This window comes from Engystomops pustulosus, chromosome 2 (assembly GCF_040894005.1).
Source record: "Engystomops pustulosus chromosome 2, aEngPut4.maternal, whole genome shotgun sequence".
NCBI classification, from domain to species: Eukaryota; Metazoa; Chordata; class Amphibia; order Anura; family Leptodactylidae; genus Engystomops; species Engystomops pustulosus.
Genome location: NC_092412.1, coordinates 167,613,633 through 167,635,455, shown reverse-complemented (window position 1 = coordinate 167,635,455; position 21,823 = coordinate 167,613,633). Strand labels below are relative to the sequence as shown.

At 43.2% G+C, this 21,823-nt stretch overlaps 1 protein-coding gene across 1 annotated transcript in view; it reads left to right on the top strand.

The window, feature by feature from the left end:
• Positions 1-17,790, top strand: part of PKP1 (plakophilin 1) — a 287,100-nt gene extending 269,310 nt beyond the window's left edge. The window contains exons 13-14 of the mRNA XM_072137242.1: positions 1,182-1,280; positions 1,443-17,790. Of these exons, the coding sequence (XP_071993343.1) occupies positions 1,182-1,256 (75 nt within the window). The 3' untranslated portion in view covers positions 1,257-1,280; positions 1,443-17,790. The remainder of the gene's footprint in view (positions 1-1,181; positions 1,281-1,442) is intronic.
• Positions 17,791-21,823: the final 4,033 nt, after the last annotated feature.

The window sequence follows — 21,823 nt, the reverse complement described above, 5'->3', positions numbered from 1 at the left end:
GACATTTTCTTTTTGTTTTACATGTCGCTCTAACTGTGGTCAAATGTAGGGATTGGGTGTGTAAAAATGTTCTCACTTTGTTTTTGTTAGTTTAGGGGCTTAACACTATAGTACTGTTTTGCTAATTATATTTATTACCGTATATACTCGAGTATAAGCCGACCCGAGTATAAGCCGAGACCCCTAATTTTACCACCAAAAACTGGGAAAAACGACTGACTCGAGTATAAGCCGAGGGTGGGAAATGCATTGGTCAAACCCCCCCAGTAGTATACAGCCTTCCAGCCCCCAGTAGTATACAGCCTTCCAGCCCCCAGTAGTATACAGCCTGCCAGCCCCCAGTAGTATACAGCCTGCCAGCCCCCAGAAGAATACAGCAGCCCCTAGTAGTATACAGCAGCCCCCAGTAGTATACAGCAGCCCCTAGTAGTATACAGCAGCCCCCATGTAGTATACAGCAAGCCCCTAGTAGTATACAGCAGCCCCATGTAGTATACAGCAGCCCCCCTGTAGTATACAGCAGCCCCCCTGTAGTATACAGCAGCCCCCCTGTAGTATACAGCCTGCCCCTAGTAGTATACAGCCTGCCCCTAGTAGTATACAGCCTGCCCCGAGTAGTATACAGCCTGCCCCCACGGCCCTTAAAAAAATAAACTTAAATACTCACCCTCCGATGTCAGCGCGGCTCCCTGATGTCGGCGCGACTTACCGATGTCCCCGATGTCAGCGCGTCCCATCTTCTTTCTTCTCCGCGGCTCCTCTTCACTCTTCCCGCGCCCATGTTTTCTTCTAGCAGGCGCATACTATGACGCGGCCGCTGCTGACGTCATAGTATGTGCGGCCATGAAGAAAACATGGCTGCGTCGATGATAGAAGAAAGAAGAGAGAAGAGGAGCCGCGGAGAAGAAAGAAGCCGGGACGTGCTGACATCGGGGACATCGGTAAGTCGCGCCGACATCGGAGGGTGAGTATTTAATTTTCTTTTTTTAAGTGGGTAATTTTTTGGGGGTAATAGACTCGTGTATAAGCCAAGGGGACGTTTTTCAGCACATTTTTTGTGCTGAAAAACTCGGCTTATACACAAGTATATACGGTAGTTTTGTTAAGCTCTACCAGACTATCCTTAATTTGTACTATGTTGAGTCTCATTGTTTTTTCATGATCATTCTTCTTTGAAACAGCAAGGTCTGGATAAGAGTCTGATGGCATCTCTAGCAAGTTCAGCCCTTCGAAATACAGTAACCCGGGTTTTCTAACTTTCCCTGCAAAGTCCTTTTTAGGTAATAATTTTAATGATTTATATAATTTTCACTCAATATCTTAGCCGCAATAAAACTATTTCTTTGTTTTCAGTACTGCATAGAATCCTAAAATAAAATAAAACTATTTGTTTTATAGAATCCTAAAATAAAAGAAAACTATTTGTTTTATTTATTTTTCAGAATCCCTTACACTGGAATCAAACAAAGGCATTTGGGAAGACATTCACATTTTTTTTATAACAAATTGAATTACTTACAGTTATGTCTCTTTCTTTTAAAGTATTTTCCAAGTTCCAAAAATTCTATATTAATATCTTGTTAAATACAGTGACGCAAATGCACATTTTCATCAGATTTAGATTTAGCAGGAACAGTGCAAAGTTGGTTGAATAAGTATATTTAAAAATTGATTATTTTAACCCATACAATTTTTAAACTTGGAAAATCACTTTAAATTATTATCTGCATATGCCAGCATCTGACTTGCATTTATTTCTTTGAAATGTGATACAAATAGGTCTGATTCAGTATGTTAAATTCTTAGCTTTGCAATATTAAGTAACCACTTTTGATGTTAGCACACACTACTCACAAAAGGTTAGGGATATGTGGCTAGTGAATTAATTTCCAGGGTGACCTTCACTATATTCTGAATGCACATGAACAACTGTTGAATGTTTTATCACTTATTGAAGAATTTAACAAGAAGCTTAACAGCATTTTTTTTTTATTTTCGCCCAAAAACTTTTCTGGTTCAATTATAGTTGGTATTTAAACAGTCCTCCACAATCTTGCTGCACATTTTGACATTATAAGACAAAGATGACACCTAACAGTTGATCAATATTACATTGCCATTACAACGGCTTAAGCAAGTTGTTCTCAGATGGAAGTGGCTACTGAGCTTGGCGGATATTGTGATTAGCAGGTTGCACTGCAGAGACTGGAAAAGTCACAGAATACAGAATTGGGGTAAACTTTGTGAATGGAACAGTAAAAATCCCAAACTACTTGAATAGTTTAATTAATGCAGTAATTGTGCCTTTTATAGAACAGCACAGGCCTTTTTCATCTTCATGGATGACAGCTTGTTGGCTCTTCAAAGTTTCATCCTAGGAAACAGCTGCTGGAGACTGAGGCACTTCAAAAGTAGTGGCCTGCACTTTCTCCAGACCTGTATCCCAATGAGTCACTATGTGAAGAAGTGCAACTCTGTACCACAGAACGTTCTATACCTCCCTAGACATTTTTTTTACCTTAAAAGCATTAGATGTTGCTGTGAAGCTAAATGCCACATAAGTTATTGAGACATTGAACCGTTTTTCATGGGTGTATGCCCATTGCTATTGGCTTTTGTTGCAAAAAAATAGTTTGCAATGAGGAAATCACTATTGCATGCTTCTAGTTAAATAGCTTACTTTCATTAATATAATGTCACTGCATAAATTTTACCCAAAAGTCAGAAATCCCTTACTTTTTGTGAGATATATAAATATATATAATATATACATACACACATGTATTTTTTTGAAAATTTTATTTAGGATGAAGTTGAAGTTTATATGGATGTTTTCTATTAACTCTACATTAAAGTACATCTACAACTTACTGGTTGTACAATGTACAAGAATTGTAAACCCACTGTAATGCCTGCTGACATACTGGTGTGTGCCCCATCTGGCAGGATCTGCTCTTTGTTTAGCTTCTTAACACCTAAAGCCTCTCACTTATTTGCATAATTTTTTTAAAGAAAAGAGCAGATCCTCTGGGGGGGGGGGCACCTACATGTAAGTGTGCTTGATTTACAATCCTTCATCCTAGTGGTAGATGTACTTTAGGCAGGGGCATAACTACAGGGGTAGTAAACATGGGGCCCGCAGTCTCAGAGGGGCCCCGACAGCATGGGTTTTGGGTGTGTATATGTTGTATGTGTGTGTGTGGTGTGTATGTACTGTATGTGTATATGCTGTATGACTCTATTTGGTATTGTATCTATCTGTGTATTTTTTGTGTAAATGCTGCATGTGCCGGTATGGTAATGTGTGTATGTGTATGTATTCTGTATATGTGGTATGTGTATACCACATTCAGATGTCTGCTTTAGGGCCCTGCCTCTTCTAGTTATGCTCCTGCCTCACTAAGAAGTGAAACGTACACCTATGACTTCAGAGTTCATTATTTAGTTTTTACAATTTCAGTATATTTGCTACTATGCTATAACTCTGTTGCATATGTTTTAAAGAAAATCTTCATAAAATGGTAGTATGCTATTTAAGTAGATTCATATGTAGTTTTGTAGCAGAAGATTTAGTACAACCTGTATTTAGTACACTTGAAGCTCTTTTCTTTCTGTACTAAGAAGTCACAGAGACTAACGTAAAAATTATTGATGATCTTCCCTGTCTGTCTCTTTAAGTGCCTATAAAGATAATCATAATAAGTAAATGGACACCTCCATAACATTACAGAGATTTAAAGCATAACTAAATAGTTCCATACCAGATAATAGTTTAGCAATGTATTAAGAAAGGTCTAGCATTGACTATAAACTGCATTAAGGGCATATACTTAATTCTCCACTATTCATTTGAAATTCTTATCAGCCTCTCCTCCTATATCGGCTGTCAGTGTCAATATGGGAGAGAAAGCTGACGTATACACACTGTAATATACTTTATATATGGAAATTTTAACAAAGTTTACTATTATTTGGTTACCTAATATGGGTTAAAAGTTTAATTATGCTTTAAAGGACATCTACCATTAAAATCATGCATGATAAACCATGGGTAATCCTTCCTTCTACTGGAATGGGAGCAAAATCAGTGTGGGGATATAACTGGCATGGGGCAAAAGTATTGTGGTGGCATTACTGGGATGGTGCAAAATTAGTGTGGGGTTATTACTGGCATGGGGATATAATTAATGTGGGGGAATAATTGGGGAATAATTTGTGTGAGGCATTAATGATGTGGGGTTGTTACTTGCATAGAGGCATTAATGGAATGGAGGCATAATTAGTGTGGGGTTGTTACTTGTGTGAATCCCACAGTGATGGGAGAAACAGTTGGGGCCACATTGATAGGGTCTTAAATGGGTATTTTCATGTTTGGTATTTATGTCGTGGCACATTGAGGGCTTAATGGAGATGATAAGGAATGTAAGCAACTTCAATCAATGGATGTAGTAGGCAGGAATTTTTCCTATGTTTTTTTGTCGCTGTATATGATAAGTACTATTCTTTTTAGCTCAAGCAAATGTGGGCTTGATGTATGTGGAGGAGTTGATGCTATTGAGAATTTAGTACATATGCATTGGGGCCTATGCCCTGGATCTTTTATGCAAATAAAGGATTCCGACAGTATAGCTCGAGTTAAAAAAAAAAAAAAATACTGTTCGGCGCCCATTTTCGAATTTTTTTTACAGTTTTTTTATTTCTAATATTAAAAACACTTAAAATAAGTGATAACTTAAAATCAGACTGATAACGTACCTAGTTCAAGTATGAAAATGCGTCTCCCCACAACTATTTTATTGAAATGTTATGACAGTTTGTTTTAAGTGTTTTTAACATTAGAAATAAAAAAGTGTAATAAAATCCAGAAACGGGTACTGAATGGTTTTTTTTTTGTTTTTTTTTTAATTCGAGCTATACACTCGGAAGTCTTTATATGCAATACACCCACCAGTCAGGTGATATAAGTTAGTTGTGACTGCTGACACAATTTATCAAGGTGAGCACCAAACTATAACCTTTAACTGGCTTACCCTATCACTAAAGCTGGTATACTATATCTTCGCTTTCCATTTTTTCTTTTCCACTATACTCTTGATCTTTTATGACTCGAGAAACGTCCCTGTATGGATTCCTGACTCTTCCTCTGCTGCTGTGAGATAACAGCAGGCAGAGGGAGATAAAGATGTACTCCTGAACTGTTTAACAGCCTATGAAGCTACCGCATGGAGGTTCTATTTCAACACACCTCAGAGCTCTTGTGTCTTATTAGCATTGTTTAAAAGTTGATTTTAGAAGAAAGCAGGCCCTGGATAAATAACTATAAGATTACCACAGTCACAGCGCCCAGGTATATGATTTTATCATGCTCGATGGTAGATTTCCTATAAGTGTAAATTATTCTCAATCTTTTCCTACAAAGTCATATATGAAGCTAATCAACTCTCTAATACATGCTGACTGTGGATTATACTTCATTTTTATTGTGGCTGGTTAGCTTCAACTATAAATAATTATAATGTAAGATGCTTTGTGTATATTAAAAATAAAAAAAATGCTTTGTATAGGCAAGGGTCAAAAAAGATTTTTGTTACTTTATATTTCAGGAACTATATCATAACACACATCCACAGATAATCATGACAAAACATTTAAAGGGGTTGGAAACTTTTCAATAAATCTGTTCCATTAGACAAGTCTCTGCATGCATATTTGCCTGTGTGTTTGCCTTCTGTGAGAGCTTCAAACTTTTCCTGTTATCCAAATGCTGCACTTTGCATCTGTATACAATCTCCTGTTTCTCACTTCTCCACAGTGGTGTAACTACCGCCGTAGCAGCCACAGCGGCTGCTGCGGGGCCCGTGAGGCTAAGGGGCCCGGGGGACACACGGCTGAGTCATAATTTAAAGATACAGGGCCCCACCCTCTGTGTCCCTGCTGTGTGACTAGGCTTATGTGCCTGACCCACCCACTGCCTCCCAAACTTCCATCCGCCGTTCATGACTGACAAAGTGGATGGCCCTGCCAGACCATCCGCCTGAACAGCAAACTTAACCCAAACGCACAACCTTCTGCCCGCCCGAACACCTGATGGCTCGCCCGCCCGAACAGCAAAAAAGCAAGTACCATTATTTATATGTATGTATGTGTATATATATATATATATATAGATAGATATCAACTGGTTTATGCAAAATGGAAAAAGTGGGCAGCACTCTGAAACACCTTTCTCTGAAACACCTTTCTCAAACACCACACCGAAACGTCGCCACTGGTTCCAATAAAAATCACCTACGCTTGATCTGAATTTCGGAGTGCTGCCCGCTTTTTCCATTTTGCATATCCACGTAAGGACCTGGCCAAAATCATTGGGGGTGCTGCACCCCTCCTTCTGAGGAGTGTTTACTGTGCTGACTTAAACTTTACTTATTCTATCAACTGGTTTAGAAATGAGGCAACACTCAGATGTAATAACAAGATTCAGCTCAGGTGCACATCCCAGGACCTGGACCAAGATCCATCCATAAATCCAATAGCAAAAAATGGCAGCATTCCGAAACTTCAATGTGGAAAAAGTGCACTAGGTACTAGTTTATTCACACACGTGTCCAAACACTATGTTTCGGCTCCTTAGACCTGGAGCCTTCTTCAAGTGAGGTGTGTATAACAATGTGATGCTTTATATACAATAAAGAGGAAGTGACATCATTGTAGCAATCATGTGATCAGCGAAATATACGTAAACATACACATTTATATGTACATCCAAGCTTCTTTACTTCAACAGGGTGATGCTATAAAGTGCATTTGTGTATTCAATACAATAGAGATCAATCGCTTACCCAAGGATCAGTTCTAAAATTTGCGAGTGCCATCGGCGTCCTATCGACGACACTGCGCATGTCAGTGATCATGTGACTATCATATCAGGTAATCACGTGATCGGAACAGCGAGTATTCATGCACACTAGCGTGCTGAGGATCACAGCACCATCTTGAAGGAGGGAAGGCCACCATATAGCGAGATAATATATATAATTGCTGCCAAAGTGCGATATAAATAAGTAAGGCGCTATTGTGGGACCTACATAGGAGTGACTCCCAGACCCTAAATGTGCACCTGCTGGACCATAGATGGTTGCTATGGGTCAGGTTGGTGCCAATAACGCAGCCGTGATAGATTGGCTGGAGTTAGAGCTTAAAACACCTTGGTCCTTTGAAACTCAGCGCCTTATTTATTCAAATAAATATATATATATTTATTCATAATATATATGTATATAAATGAGCCGCACGGTGGCTGAGTGGGTAGCACATCTGCCTTGCAGTGCTGGGGTCCTGGGTTCAAATCCAACCCAGGTCAACATCTGCAAAGAGCTTGTATGTTCTTTCTGTGTTTGCGTGGGTTTCTTCCTACATACTGGTAGGTTGTTAAGATTGTGAGCCCCAAGGGGACAGGGACCAATTTGACAATCTTTGTTCAACGCTGCATAATCTGTGTGCGCTATATAAATAAAGAATAATTATTATTATAAACAATGTAAAAAGTGGGCAGCAGATGTTTCAGTGAAAGACACCTTCATTAAGCAATTAAACAAGTGACCCACATTGGGTATATATATATATATATATATATATTAAACATGGCAAACAATTCATACAAAGAGGCATGTCATATACATGACACTATATATATTTATTTTTATTTTTTATTTATTTTATTTTTTTTTTCATATCCAACAAAGTGCATTCGTCTAACAATATCTTGTTATTTGACCTGGTTATACAGTGCATAGTGTCTTCATACAGTGTATATCATATACATAAATGTGCAAAAAAAAGGGTTAAAATTACCCAATATCCTCTGGAGAGATCGTCCAGAGTGGAAGCCTCAGTTTCAAACTATGTCTTGTCTACAAGTCCGAACCGCATATGCGCCAAAAACCTGCACTTGCGCAATGGTATCTGGCAGCTGCCGAGAGACCATGTTGGAAAAGGGCAGCTGATATTAAAGAAAAAAATATATAAATGCCTGTGGCAACCATTTGAATAGAGCTTGCTAGTATAGATGTACAGGCAGTCCCTGGGTTACGTACAAGTTCGGTTCTGTAGGTTTGTTCTTAAGTTGAATTTGTATGTAAGTCGGAACTGTATATTTTATAATTATAACCCCAGTCAAATTTTTTTTGGTCTCTGTGACAATTGAATTTTAAAAATGTTGGGTTGTCATAAGTTTATTATAGCCTAATACTAAAGTACAGTAAATTACCAAAATCCAGAGGTCCATTTGTAACTAGGGGTCGTCTGTAAGTTAGGTGTTCTTAAGTAGGGGACTGCCTGTATAAACCTGCACTAGGGAGAAATAATGCTATATAGAGTATGGTAAATTACCTGTGTCTGTCTCCTCCTCCGTAACCATGGTGAGTGAACTAACAATAAAGTTGCTTTACTCAGGAACTATTAGCCTCTATGGGACACATGTCAGAGGCAGTGTAAGCTCTGATCTGACATTATAATGTCACCTGTATGGGTATGGATGTAACACATAAATAATGTGTGCCAAAGGGACATATCGTGATCCTAATCACATCCCTAATAGTGGCAGAAGCTTATATAATATCGTCATAACACTCATACAACACACAATTTCCTATGGCTGTTTCTTTATAACCTCCTATGGTCACTTCCTCTGTAACTTTCTTCTATCCACTTACAATTTCCATTGTATCATTATCATGCAAATCCGCCTTTGTTCTGTGAGGGTCAAGATAATGATTATATGCTTCTAATGATTATATGCTTTATGATTGTATACATGTGCCCTTTGCCCTATATTTTGTACTTTGTCTGTTTGTACAGAGCTTTTCCCTTACATCAGTTTTAACCAGACATGCAACTGTCAGCGGAACTCAAGTCTTCTGATGGAAAGCAGAAGATGGAAAAGCAGATGTTTGTTAAGAATAGCATCAGCATCCAGACTAGTGGTCAATTTACTGTAGACAACGGTGACTGGAAATTCCCCTGGCATAGCAACCAAGGCCTAGTTTTGAGGACCAATCAGCAGGGGTCGGGGGCCAGACATATATGCTTAGCTATAACCAATTATAATGATTTTAATGTATGTAACCACACCTTTTTCTATGGGTATAAGAAGCTATGTAATCAGGAAATAAACACAGTTCATTTCTCTTTTCTGTTCGGCAAGTTAAGAGCATGAACCTAAGATAAAACAGAACTTCAGTCTTCTGTCTTTTCTTATCCAAACGTGCACGCATGCTCAAATAATTTGGGGTGTCTGAGAGAAGAGTGTAAGGCGGCATTGACCCGACCCTGACAACTGGCGCCCAACGTGGGGCCATCCCCGCTGATACCGTGCACCCGAGGACCCGAACCAGAGGACGGGGGACGAACGCTTGTCCACACCAATAGAGGACAGCGGCCTCACTGAATCACGGTAAGTTGATGCATATTATATATGTGTTAGACTTCCCTGTGATCATTGGTGTGGAATAAGTTAGTAGCTTCTGATACTTTTCGGGTCTAAGGGCTGATTGTCTGAGTGGTGAGACTCATTTTCTTTACGGTGATCGCTGGGATGGTTCAGAACTGATACATAGTGACACTTCCCTATGGTGTGTCACTGAATCACCACGCCTCATTCTCTCAGGCACTGAGTCAGACCTTTGGGTGGAAAGTGAAAGTAAAGGGCTTCATTGTGACATATAGAGTCTCTGCCCCCCTTCTGTAGAAGCTGGGGAGGAAGTTTGCGGACTGAGAATAGTACAGATTGACATCCTCTGTTCTGGGGATATTGGGCACTGGTTACATGTCCGGATTGTTTTTATTGTTTTTATTGTTTTTATTATTTTATACGGGGGGAGGGAATTAAGGTGGTCTAGGGTTAGAGACCGGAAAGATAGCATTGGCTCACTAGGAGACCGGCTGATTGAGGTACCGAGGGAAGCACGGTTTATGAGCTCTAATAGCTCTAACGGGTGTGTGATCAGAGGTCGGGTAGGTTAGGGACTTTGTTATTTTGCTGACACACGACGGTGAGCCGGGGCCCCTGCGTTGAGTGAGTAGCTACACTAACGTGTACCTTGTTAGAACATGATGTTAGGTGTGTTTAAGAAAGTGCATACCCTCCCCGAGGGGGCAGAGACTGCAGTCAGGTTTGTTGAGAAACGGGAAGGAAAAAAGTATGTTAATAATTGTGTGAGGTTGTACAAGTATGTTGATATGCCCTCAAAGGGAAGGCTACAGCCTTCAGTGTGGAAGCAAATTCTAACCACAAGTAGAGGTGTGTTAGAAGATAAGGGCATACTGGAAGCTGCTCAGGCTCACTACAGAGTGGCCAGAGCATTGCAAGTTGAAGGATGGTCAGAAGTGCAGGGAGATGGTGGTTCAGCAAAAGCGGAAGTGATATATGGATATGTGAAGCCTTTAGATAGAGATGTGAAATGCGGAACCAAAATGGCGACAGTGCCATGTGCCCAGCCACAGCCCCATAATGGCGGCCAACCCGGTCCGGAAGGGTGGACCTGTAGAGTGTGTGGTTTATAAAACCTGGAATGGGCGGAGTCATGATAAGAATTAGAAGAATTAGAATTAAAAGGACGGTGAGAGGAAAAAAAAAAAAAAAACTTGATTAGATTTTTAAATAGACACTTAGAGCCTCTGACTTTGACAGACGGACACCAGGACAGAGTGACAGGAATTCTTCAGAGTGCCCGTTGAGAAAGAGACAGGTGAACATTAAAGAGATTTTGATGTGTAGAGAATTTGAGAAAAAGAGATTTTATTCTTTGATGGCTAAATTTCTCCATAGCTGTTTGTAATTGGTGTCTGAGAACTGGTCTTGAAGCGATCAGTGACTTTGCAAGTGCAAGTTTACAAGGAGGGGGGGCGATAGAGGGAACTGTGACTGAAAGACAGAGGGAAATAAAGACTAGTGTTTCACAGACCACACCAAAGTATGACTGACAAAAGTTTCGATTCCGGACGAGCCCAGCTCAAGGGGGCGTGCTTCCACTTGCTGGGAGGAGACATTACTGAAGTGACTAAAGTGAGTGGCCATATTCTAATAGGGGGGCGGTAACTAACGAGGACGTCAGCAAGTACATCCCCCCCAGACAGCTTCTCTTATTGTCAAACCCTCCCCTGCTAGCCCAGTGATGATTTTAACCCATTCACAGTCAAGAAAAAGACCCAGAAAGAACAACATACATGTAGGATGGTCCATGATCTCCAAGCTGCTAATGAGTGTCCCACACTGGCAGCAGTCCCCGAGAGTGACAAATTATTCACTGTTATTGATTTGGCAAATGTTTTCCTTTCTGTGCCCCTGCATGAAAATTGCCAGTACCTATTTGCCTTTACCAGTTCAGTATTCCAGAACACCTGATGTAGACTCCCACAAGGGGGGTAAAACTCACCCAGCCAATACCCCACGGCCCTACAGGGAGTAGACTGACAGACTAGCCCCTTACTGGATGTTCTCCTCTTCAGTATGCGGATGACCTACTGTTTTTGTTTCCCAGGATGCATTTATTGACCTTATGTGTTTTCTGTTCCAGAAGGGTTGCAAAGTTTCCTGAGACAAACTCCGGTACTGCCAGGAGAAGGTGGTCTTCCTAGGCCACTGCTTCTCAGCCACAGGCAGACACCTGACAGAGGAAAGAAAGCTGGTGGTCCAGAATGTGCCCCTGCCCTGAGGCCCTAAGCCTCTTCACATGACTCTAGGACTGACCAGCTCCTGCAGCCTGGGATAAGGTCTGCTGCCTCCAGCCTGATGTTGCCCCTTTATAAACTGAATTGCCTCTTCCCCATTTGCCCTTAGTCAGGAGGCAATTGATGCATTCCATAGCCCTAAACTGGTAAATCCTGTCTGCCCCAGCCCTAGGCACACCCCACTGAACCAGATATTTTATTTTATTTCGCTTTGAGTATTCAGTCCATGCCATAGATGTTTTAGCCCAGGAACATGGTGGCCTCCCCAGTGGCCCACTATTAGGCCCGGTTAGACTCAGTCGTGAGGGGAGCCCCTCATGTGTCAGTAGCTGCAGCCAGCAATCTGCTCAGCAAGACCAGTGAGCTGATCCTAGACCCTAGATCACTCAGTTACAGTGCAAACCCCACTTGCCTTGCACAGTGTCCTCACCCAAGTACAGCCCAAGCATCTGAGCAAAGGAATCACAGCTCAGACTCCAGTGTGCACTCCTGATGCCCCAGGACACACTGATAAGGTGCACAGCTCTGAATCCTTCATTCTGTCGCCAGTCTTCCAGGATTCAGAGAGGGGGGGAGAAGGGTGAGTAACCCAGATGTTGAGTTTTTTCTCATAGATGGCTCCAGGTCTGCAGGAGAAGACAGACGGTTCTATGCTGGATATACAGTGGTCAGTGGCGCACATGAGGTAGTACAAGCAGAACCACTCCCTCCACACAGGTCAGTGCAGGAGGTGAAGTGATGGCACTCAGGGAAGTGCTACAGCTGGTGGAAGGTAAAAGGGCAAACATCTATACTCAAGGTATAGTCCTGGGGTCTAAACACGACTATGAACCCATATGGAAGGCTGGAGATTTCCTCACCTCTGCAGGGACCCCCTTTAAGCATGGCACACTGATTAAAGAGCTTATGGATGCTCTCTTACTTCCACAAGAGGTGGGGATAGTAAAAGTAAAAGCACACACAATTTGGTAACTCCACAAGCCAAGGGCAAGGATGTGACTGACGGGATGGTGAAGGCAGCTGCACAGATGGAGCCTGGAGACCGTCCTGAAGTCTCAGTGGTGAGTTCTGAGCTAAAAGTCTGATCCACAGGTGTTCCAGTCCCTGGTGGCCCGAGAGTCATCAGAAGTGAAGGAAGTGTGGAGGAAAGCTGGAGCCCAGATGACGATGGGACCTGGACGCTGGGAGAGAGGGTGTGCCTGCCAGGAGCCCTGCACCTGACAGTAAGTCAAGTAGCCCACAGACACACACACACATCCAAAATGGCCATGCTAGTGCTCATAAACCGCAAGTGGTTTGCCCGGGCATTACTACCCGTCACTAGACTAGTGAAAGCCTTTATAGTCTGTGCCCGCCAGAACCCGGGTAAGGTGGAAAAGACCCCACAGAAGGTGACACCCAAGCCGCTGTATCCCTTCCAAAGACTGCAGATGGATTTTATCCAGCTATCAAAAAGTGGTACGTAGGAATGCGTGCCTGTGTGCATTGATCTCTTTCCAGGGTGTCCAGAAGCTTCTGCCATGACCAAGGCTATTGCCAGAGCCGCAGCCAAGAAGTTGGTGAGTGAGATTTTTCTGCAGGTTTGGACTTCCAGAGACCATAGAGTCCAGTCACAGAACCCACTTCACTGGACAGGTAAAGACCTGAAGCCTTGTCCCTCCTGGGTGTAGAACAGGCGAGTGCTTTCCTGCTGCCCACCATTCAGTTAAGACCACCTCCAACAGAAATATGGGATTGCCCCCTTTGAAGTACTTTTTGGCTGCGCACCCAGACTAGGCCCCTACTTCCCACAGACCCTATAGCTGATGGCAGGAAACCAGGTGGAACAAGCCACACAGTTGAGCCAGGCCTTGGAAAAGGTCCGCAAAAGTGTTTCTGATTCCTTTTTCAGATCCAGACAGAGACCTCAGGATGCATAACCTGGAGCCTGGAGACTACGTGGTGGTAAAGAGACACTAGAGAGAGAGTCTGGAGTTTTGTTACGACGGTCCTTTCCAAGTCCTGCTGACCAATGCCACGTCTGTGAAGCAGGAGGGAAGCCAGCATGCTGCCACGTTTTTTTATTGCAAACTTATTTATTCTTCCTGCTAGCTGGTCTCTTCTGACTGACTGTATGCTCAGGGACACCCCAACCATGACTATCACTGTATCTGTAGGGCTGACCACGATGCCCCCAGGGTAGGAGATTTTACCTACGGTTGGTGCAACACGACAATGACCTTTTTTAACATTGACAGCACAGGTAACCCTGTATTAGCAGTGTCTGGTGTGTACAGGATTTGTGGGGATAGGAGAGTCAGGTCAGGCCTAGAGGCTGGGAAGGTGAGTGCACGGTGATAAAACTTGTGCATTCCTTCCTCGTGATCCTCAGGGATAAGGTTGATCAGACACATAAGAAAAGGTAGAGAATCCCAAAGGATTCTGAAGGTCTAAGAGAAGCACCTAGATGACAACGTTTATATAGATACACCAAGGGAGCCACACATCGGGGAAAGAACCAAGCCTATGCCTGCATCCAGAGAATTTATTACGCCCCAGGAATCACACCTGCCATTGCTGCATACAATCAGGCCTGTACCGTATGCGCCACTTGCAATCCTGCCCCTACAGCAAAGGTACCCCAGCAACACCTTGCCAGACCAGAATACCCATTTCAAAGGATCCAAGTGGACCACATCCAGCTACCCAAGGAGGGAAAACACGAATATGTACTTGTAGTAGTAGACATGTTCTCCGGATGGCCAGAGGCGTACCCAGTAGCTAACATGACATCAAAAACTACAGCAAAGAAACTAATCACTGAGACAGTTTGCAGATTTGGAGTACCACAAGTCATAGAGTCAGACCAGGGCCCTGCTTTTTCTTCTCAGATATTCAGAGAGTTATGGAACATGTTGGGAGTAGATTTGGGCCTGCATACACCATACCACCCACAGAGCTCAGGAAAGGTAGAGAGGATGAATGGTACCCTAAAGAACAAATTGCTCAAAATGACCCAGGATAGTCCCCTCCCCTGGCCAGAATTGCTCCCCATTGCTCTGTATCATGTCCGACACACTGCCCAGGCCAAGCATGGTCTCACCCCCTATGAGATTTTGTTTGGCAAACCACCAGTTTTTCCCGTGATAAGTAAGCAAGAATTGTCTGAAAGTCATGATAAGACTGTACAATATGTAATTGAATTGTCCAAGGAATTAACTAATCTGCATGCTGCAGTTGTTGCTTCTCTTCCAGAGTCATCAGGTGACATAGTCCACAACTTCCAACCAGGTGATCAAGTATATGTGAAGAAGCATATTAGGAAAGATTGCTTCCAACCCAGATTCAAGGGACCTTACACAGTGGTCCTGGTAACGCCTACAGCGGTGAAACTTGAAGGGAAACCCACGTGGATACACGCGTCACACTGCAAAGGGAAGACAAAATGAAGCTCTATATCCTTTTCTGTTTAAGTTGTTTAATAATTATAGATAATTGCCAAATCACAACCTTTTGGGTACATACCACGGCCCCGTATGAAGAGTATTTTTGTGATATCGTCGATTGTCGAGGGACAGAGGACATTAGATGGGATCCATCATACCAGTACAAGGGCGAAGCACAGTTTTATATTTGCGTAACCCGTCCCGGAAATGAGAACTGCAATTCATGGTCAGATGTAGGGTGGAACACAGGGAAAAAGTGGGGATATAGACCCCAAGAAGGGTTGGCAAGGACAGACAAACATGGCAAATCCCTCCTTGACCTGTATCTGGGGGGAGTCCCGACTAGATCATGTAAACACCCAGGCAACTGTCTTCCTTTGTTCATAAGAATTACAATGCCTTCCCCAGGAGATTTAGGGAAATATGTGTTAGGATGCCATAGGGGGACACTAAATGGGAAGCTTTGGATGTTTGAATTGCGGGACGCCAAATTGAGACCCACAAGTGCCCCAGTAAATCACATAGCAGGAGCAGATCAAGAACTACAGAAAGAAGTAAGCGAGGTAATACCAGTTCCCAGGTTAAAATGGGAAGAGGTTTTCTCTATGGAAACTCAAGTTGTCCCAAGAAAGAACTTATGGTTAGAATGGGTAAGGTATACTGTAAAGGCACACAACATGTCAGTCGGATGCATAGCTTGTGCAGGGGCCAATCCTCATCTAACCACCCAACCCTATGTGATCCCACATATAGATAAACTGACCTGTTTGATGAAACTTTTAAAGGGCCAGAATACCTCTGATTGTTTGGAATATCTACCTTTAGTTCATGTTAAGTCTAAGGTAAGACCCCCAGGTGAAATCTGGGTGGAGCAGGGAAACTATACCTGTGTATCCTCTGACATCACTGATGCCGAAACTCCCCTGGGGGTGTTTGAAAAAGGTTTTTGCCAAGAGATTGTCACCATAGACTCCGGTTTGTTGTCCGACCATACTTCTTTCCTTTATGATGTCTTTTGGCTTTGTGGGAATGGTAAGCTGAGGAATCGCCTCCCCCAATTATGGAGGGGTCAATGTGCCCTAGTTAAATTAGTCCTGCCTTTCTTGATGTTACCCTGGGATCCGACTTATAAAAATGGTAAAGATAAAAAGGTCACTAAGTAACACTGATTACGGACAAGACCCTGATGTTTACATAGATAGTATTGGTGTCCCAAGGGGGGTCCCAGACCGATACAAGGCTCAGGATCAGATTGCAGCCGGATTTGCTTCCATAATTCCCCAAGTGCAAATCAACAAAAATGTGGACTGGATAAATTACGTTTACTATAATGAACAGAGGTTTGTAAATTATAGTAGGGATGCTTTCACTAGTATTGTGGAAGAACTGGGCCCCAATACTAGAATGACTTTACAAAATAGAATGACCCTAGATATGATACTCGCAGAAAAAGGTGGAGTGTGTGGAATGATAGGAGAAGACTGTTGCACTTACATCCCTCAGAATTCAGGTGCTGGTGGTAAAACACTGATAGCAATAAAGAAAATTACAGCATTGGCAACTGAGATGAAGGAAAATGTAGGGGTAGATACCTCCTGGGCAGCATGGTTTACTAGCTGGGCAGGGGGGTGGAAGGCCCTTTTCCAACAGATAGGATTGGTACTACTCGGGATGTTCATCCTGGCTCTATTTCTCTTATGTTGTTGTATACCATTATACAAGAGGTTGGCCAAGAAAATTGCGAATAACAAGGCTAAAGGAGTTTTCCCGAATATCGATAAACAGTCTGTTTGTTATATGTCCATGAGGAATAGAAATCTGCCCGATTTGCCTGAGATCTCAGTTCTGTCAGAACAGCCTGATGTTCCAGTTCTGGAACACCCAAATTCTTCCCCGATAGATGACTTACCTACCATTGTGATCACAGAATACTTAGCCCCCTCCCCAATAGTGGAAGCTCTGGTGTAAGGGAAAGAAGGAGGACTCCATGTGTTAGTAAGGTTAGTGCTGGGAAATTGATCCAGGTGTCACAAGGGCACGTTGGGTCAACGGCTCAGTGAAGCAATCCACTCCCCTCTCCCACCACATGGACAGCCTATAGGAAAAACGAATCGCAGCGAAGTGTAGGGAAAAGCTCAGTATTTAGGGGGGAATTGTGAGGGTCAAGATAATGATTATATGCTTCTAATGATTATATGCTTTATGATTGTATACATGTGCCCTTTGCCCTATATTTTGTACTTTGTCTGTTGAGAAATACAGAGCTTTTCCCTTACATCAGTTTTAACCAGACATGCAACTGTCAGCGGAACTCAAGTCTTGTGATGGAAAGCAGAAGATGGAAAAGCAGATGTTTGTTAAGAATAGCATCAGCATCCAGACTAGTGGTCAATTTACTGTAGACAACGGTGACTGGAAATTCCCCTGGCATAGCAACCAAGGCCTAGTTTTGAGGACCAATCAGCAGGGGTCGGGGGCCAGACATATATGCTTAGCTATAACCAATTATAATGATTTTAATGTATGTAACCACACCTTTTTCTATGGGTATAAGAAGCTATGTAATCAGGAAATAAACACAGTTCATTTCTCTTTTCTGTTCGGCAAGTTAAGAGCATGAACCTAAGATAAAACAGAACTTCAGTCTTCTGTCTTTTCTTATCCAAACGTGCACGCATGCTCAAATAATTTGGGGTGTCTGAGAGAAGAGTGTAAGGCGGGATTGACCCGACCTTGACAGTTCTTTTAAGAACCTTTCCATTTACTAACATACATACAACCATCTTTTGATATACTTGTCCTTTTCCAACATTCTCTGACATCCTTTTACAGCCTCTTTTCCCTCTCTCACATTCACGATCTGTAGTGCTGGTTTCCCTCCGAATTGCCTCTCATCCTACCTAGCAATTTTCCCATAATTTTCTATATATCTCTAGTGCTGGCACACATTCGCAGTCACTCTTCCTTAGGGCAGTTTTAACCACTTTTATTTTATTTTTTTCCTAAACCGTTTGCCTGTCAAGAAATGACTGTAGTCCCCTTCCTTCAAGCAGATTTGGATCCTACCAAACAAAAAATTTTTTATAAAGTTTGACTGTCCAAACTCAGTCTCCTTTGTCTCAAGCGAATTACAATCCACCAACTGCTCTTCAAGGCTGACTCTTTAGGTAGGGGCTATTCTAGGATGCTACTTTCTTAAAATCAGTACAGTACAGTATTACAACAACGAGCTATCGAACACACATGTTCAAACTCACACAATACCCATATACACTACCACACATCACATGGAGTTTTCGAATAACAATAACAAGATTCTTTGGACTGGGCAATATAGGCATGCAACTCACCGGATGTGGGAAAACCCAAACAAGGAGAGACAGAGCAAATTGTAAGAAAAAGCTTCTTACCTTTTTGTGCAGCTGCATGGTCTGTCTGTCCTGAAAGGATGATCCCGTCATGCAAACCCATGTCCCTGTTCGGGGGCCAATTTATGTTAGGGTAATATATCCCCATCTCTGTGATGTGTGGGTCAAAATTATTGTATAGTACGAGCTGCTCGGTGAATCACTCAGACCTTCACATGTTTGAGAGAATTCCAATTTTTTAGGTAGCAGACAGTTTTTATAGGTTCTTGGGACAAAGGAACCTACTGAGCATGTCCACATTCCAAGCCATCAACAGGATGTACAAGTGTAAAATGATGTGTGTACACGGGGGGATGGTACTTAAGTATAGTAAAACACATGGTATGTGAACACAATAGAAAATGGATTCTATTCCCTCACAGTAGTTTCGCTGATATATGCCAGATCACATGGACATGGCAACATACCATATTTTTCGGACTATAAGGCGCACCTGATTATAAGGTGCACCATCAATAAATTCCTGCTAAAACATCTAGGTTCATATATAAGGTGCACCGGATTATAAAGTGCACCTTATTATAAGGATGAATGACCAGCAGGTGGCAGACCTGTGATCTGTTCAAGGCAGCTGTTGTCTGTAAATACGGTTCATATATAAGGCGCACTGGACTATAAGGCACACCTTTGATTTCTGAGAAAATCAAAGGATTTTTTGTGCGCCTTATAGTCCGAAAAATACGGTAAATATTACATGGTTACTAGAGATGGGTAAATCGCTTCTAACGATTCTAACTTCGGTTAGAATTTCAGGAAAAATGTGATTTGTCCTGAAGCCAAAGTTTAAGGTGATTAACGTTTTACTTTTTCCTCTTTTAATACCAAAATGGGCGCGAGTACAATGTGTTACATGGGGCAGAGAACTCTGGGAAGGAGAAAGGAACACCCTCATTCACTTGTGCAGACCTGTAAGCCTATCAGCGACCGGCAGGCTCATGTGATGTCACACAGACTATAAAAAGAGGCAGCCATTTTCTTATCTCGGTACTTCACACTGCATGTGCTGTCTGTAGCATCCAGCTGCTTCTACTGTACTGTGCTGTTGTGTTTTTGCTCCAAGGGTGTCATTTTGGGGAATCTGTGTACCACAAATAGCAGTTTTTGTTGCTGAAGTGAATAGGAAGAAATCAGTGTGAAATCCACATACTTTCTGTACTGATTTCTGCTTCAATCCCAGGGTGTCAGTTCTTGTGCTTCTGTATACCCCAAATAGCAGGGTTTTTTTGTTGCTGATAGGAAGAAATCAGTGTGAAATCCACATACTTTCTGTACTGATTTCTGCTTCAATCCCAGGGTGTCAGTCCTTGTGCTGCCGAAGGGAGCTGTTTGTCTTTGGTATCATCTCCAGGTCCAGATGCTCCAGCTCCTCTATACGCATGGCACCTGCAGTCGTTGAAAGAGGCGATTACAAAGAGACAATTGTACGCACCCAGCCATCCTAAGGTGCAGAAGCTGACTGTGCTCTTGTCCAAGTTGTTGGTACTGCAGTCCCTCCCTTTCCAAGTCGTGGACTCTGCACCCTTCAGATAACTAATGGCTTGTGCATAAACCAAGGTGGAGAGTTCCAAGCCGCAATTTTTTTTTTTCAAAAAGGCACTGCCAGCCCTTCACCATTATGTACAACAGAAGGTGGGCCAGTCCTTGAGCTTATCAGTTTCTTCTGAGGTGCACGGCAGCACGGATGTGTGGAGCTGACACACCAACAACTTCCACAAGAGACCCCGCTTTCTCTGCCAGTGTCTGCCTCCTCCTCCTCCTTCTCCACCACCTCAGCCTCCACAAGTGCTGCTCCATCATACCACATGTGCAGGGCACAGTGGTGTCACGCATTTCTACACCTGGTTTGCCTGGGTGTACAAAGTCACACAGGGGAGGAACGCGTCAAGCAACAAGAAATCAATGTGTGGCTTTCTCAGCGACAACTAAAATTTGGAACCATGGTGACAGACAATGGGAGGAACATGGCGTACGCGCTGAACTGAGGAGGGATGGCCCATGCGCCCTGCATGGCGCACGTGTTTAATCTGGTTGTCAACAGATTCCTCAAGTCTTCCACCCATCTGCAAGACATTCTAAAAATGTCCAGGAAACTGTGCATCCACTTCAGCCATTCTTACAAAGCCAAGCACACCCTCCTCGAGTTGCAGCATCAGAATGGCCTACCCCAACATATTCTGATATGCAATTTTCCACACATTGGAATCCCAGCCTCTATAGGTTAGACCGCCTGTATGAACAGAGAAAAGCCTTTAATGATTTTGTGATGATGCAAGCAGACCGTAGTACTCCCCAGTGTAACTTTGATGTCAGCCACTGGCAGCTCATGCGTGACACCTGCCGTTTGCTCAGGCCCTTTGAAGAGGCCATGTTATTTGTCAGTCACCAGGACTGTGGGATGAATAATGTCATTTCACTGCATCATGTCCTGGAACTCATGCTGTAAAATCTGTCTGGTCAGGGAACTGGAGAAGTGGAGACTCCATCTCATGGCCACATAAGTCTGGTGGAGGCTGAACTGGAGAACAGTGGAACACAAGCAGAGTCTGGTGAAATCAGTGATTTTTCCAAGAGAGGAGGAGGAGGAGCATCCGGAGGAGGTAGAAGACGAGGCAGATGACCCAGAAGCACCGTGGTAGTATACAGTGTGAGAGCAGCTCCGGAGGCGGTTACCTCATTAGAGGAGGGTGTGTCGTGTGTGCAGCTGCTCTGTGCGTGTGCTCCTGAGCTCCTGGAGATCCATCTATCCACCCAGGGCCTGCTCTCTCCTCTCCCAGGGAGGGGGTTAGGTTCCTGGGGATGAGCGAGGGAGCCAACTCCCAGGCTCCTGCTTCCCGGGCCAGGCCAGAGGGAGGCAGGAGAGGACAGCAACCGGCCAGCGCTATGGAGGACTCAAGGGTGGGACGTTCCACCAGGAGTCGTAGTAATACGGCTCCTACTCCCCCTGGGTCTAATGTGAAGCAGCGCAGCAAGAACCTGGATGTTGGTGCGGGTGAGAGCGGTCTTTGTCCACCTATGCCTCCCGGGTCCAGAGCCACCTCTGTGAGTATGAAGAGGCGACCAAGACCATCAGGAGGCTCCGGGAGGAGCTGAAATGTGCCCGCGCCAGGGCAAACACAGCGCCAAAGAAGCACAGAGATTAAAAAACTTACTACTAAGATTGATAAGCTTATAGAAAGAAAGACATTTATTTGTGAGAATGGCAGTCCATTTAAAGAAAAACTTTTGAATGACGACAGATTTTCA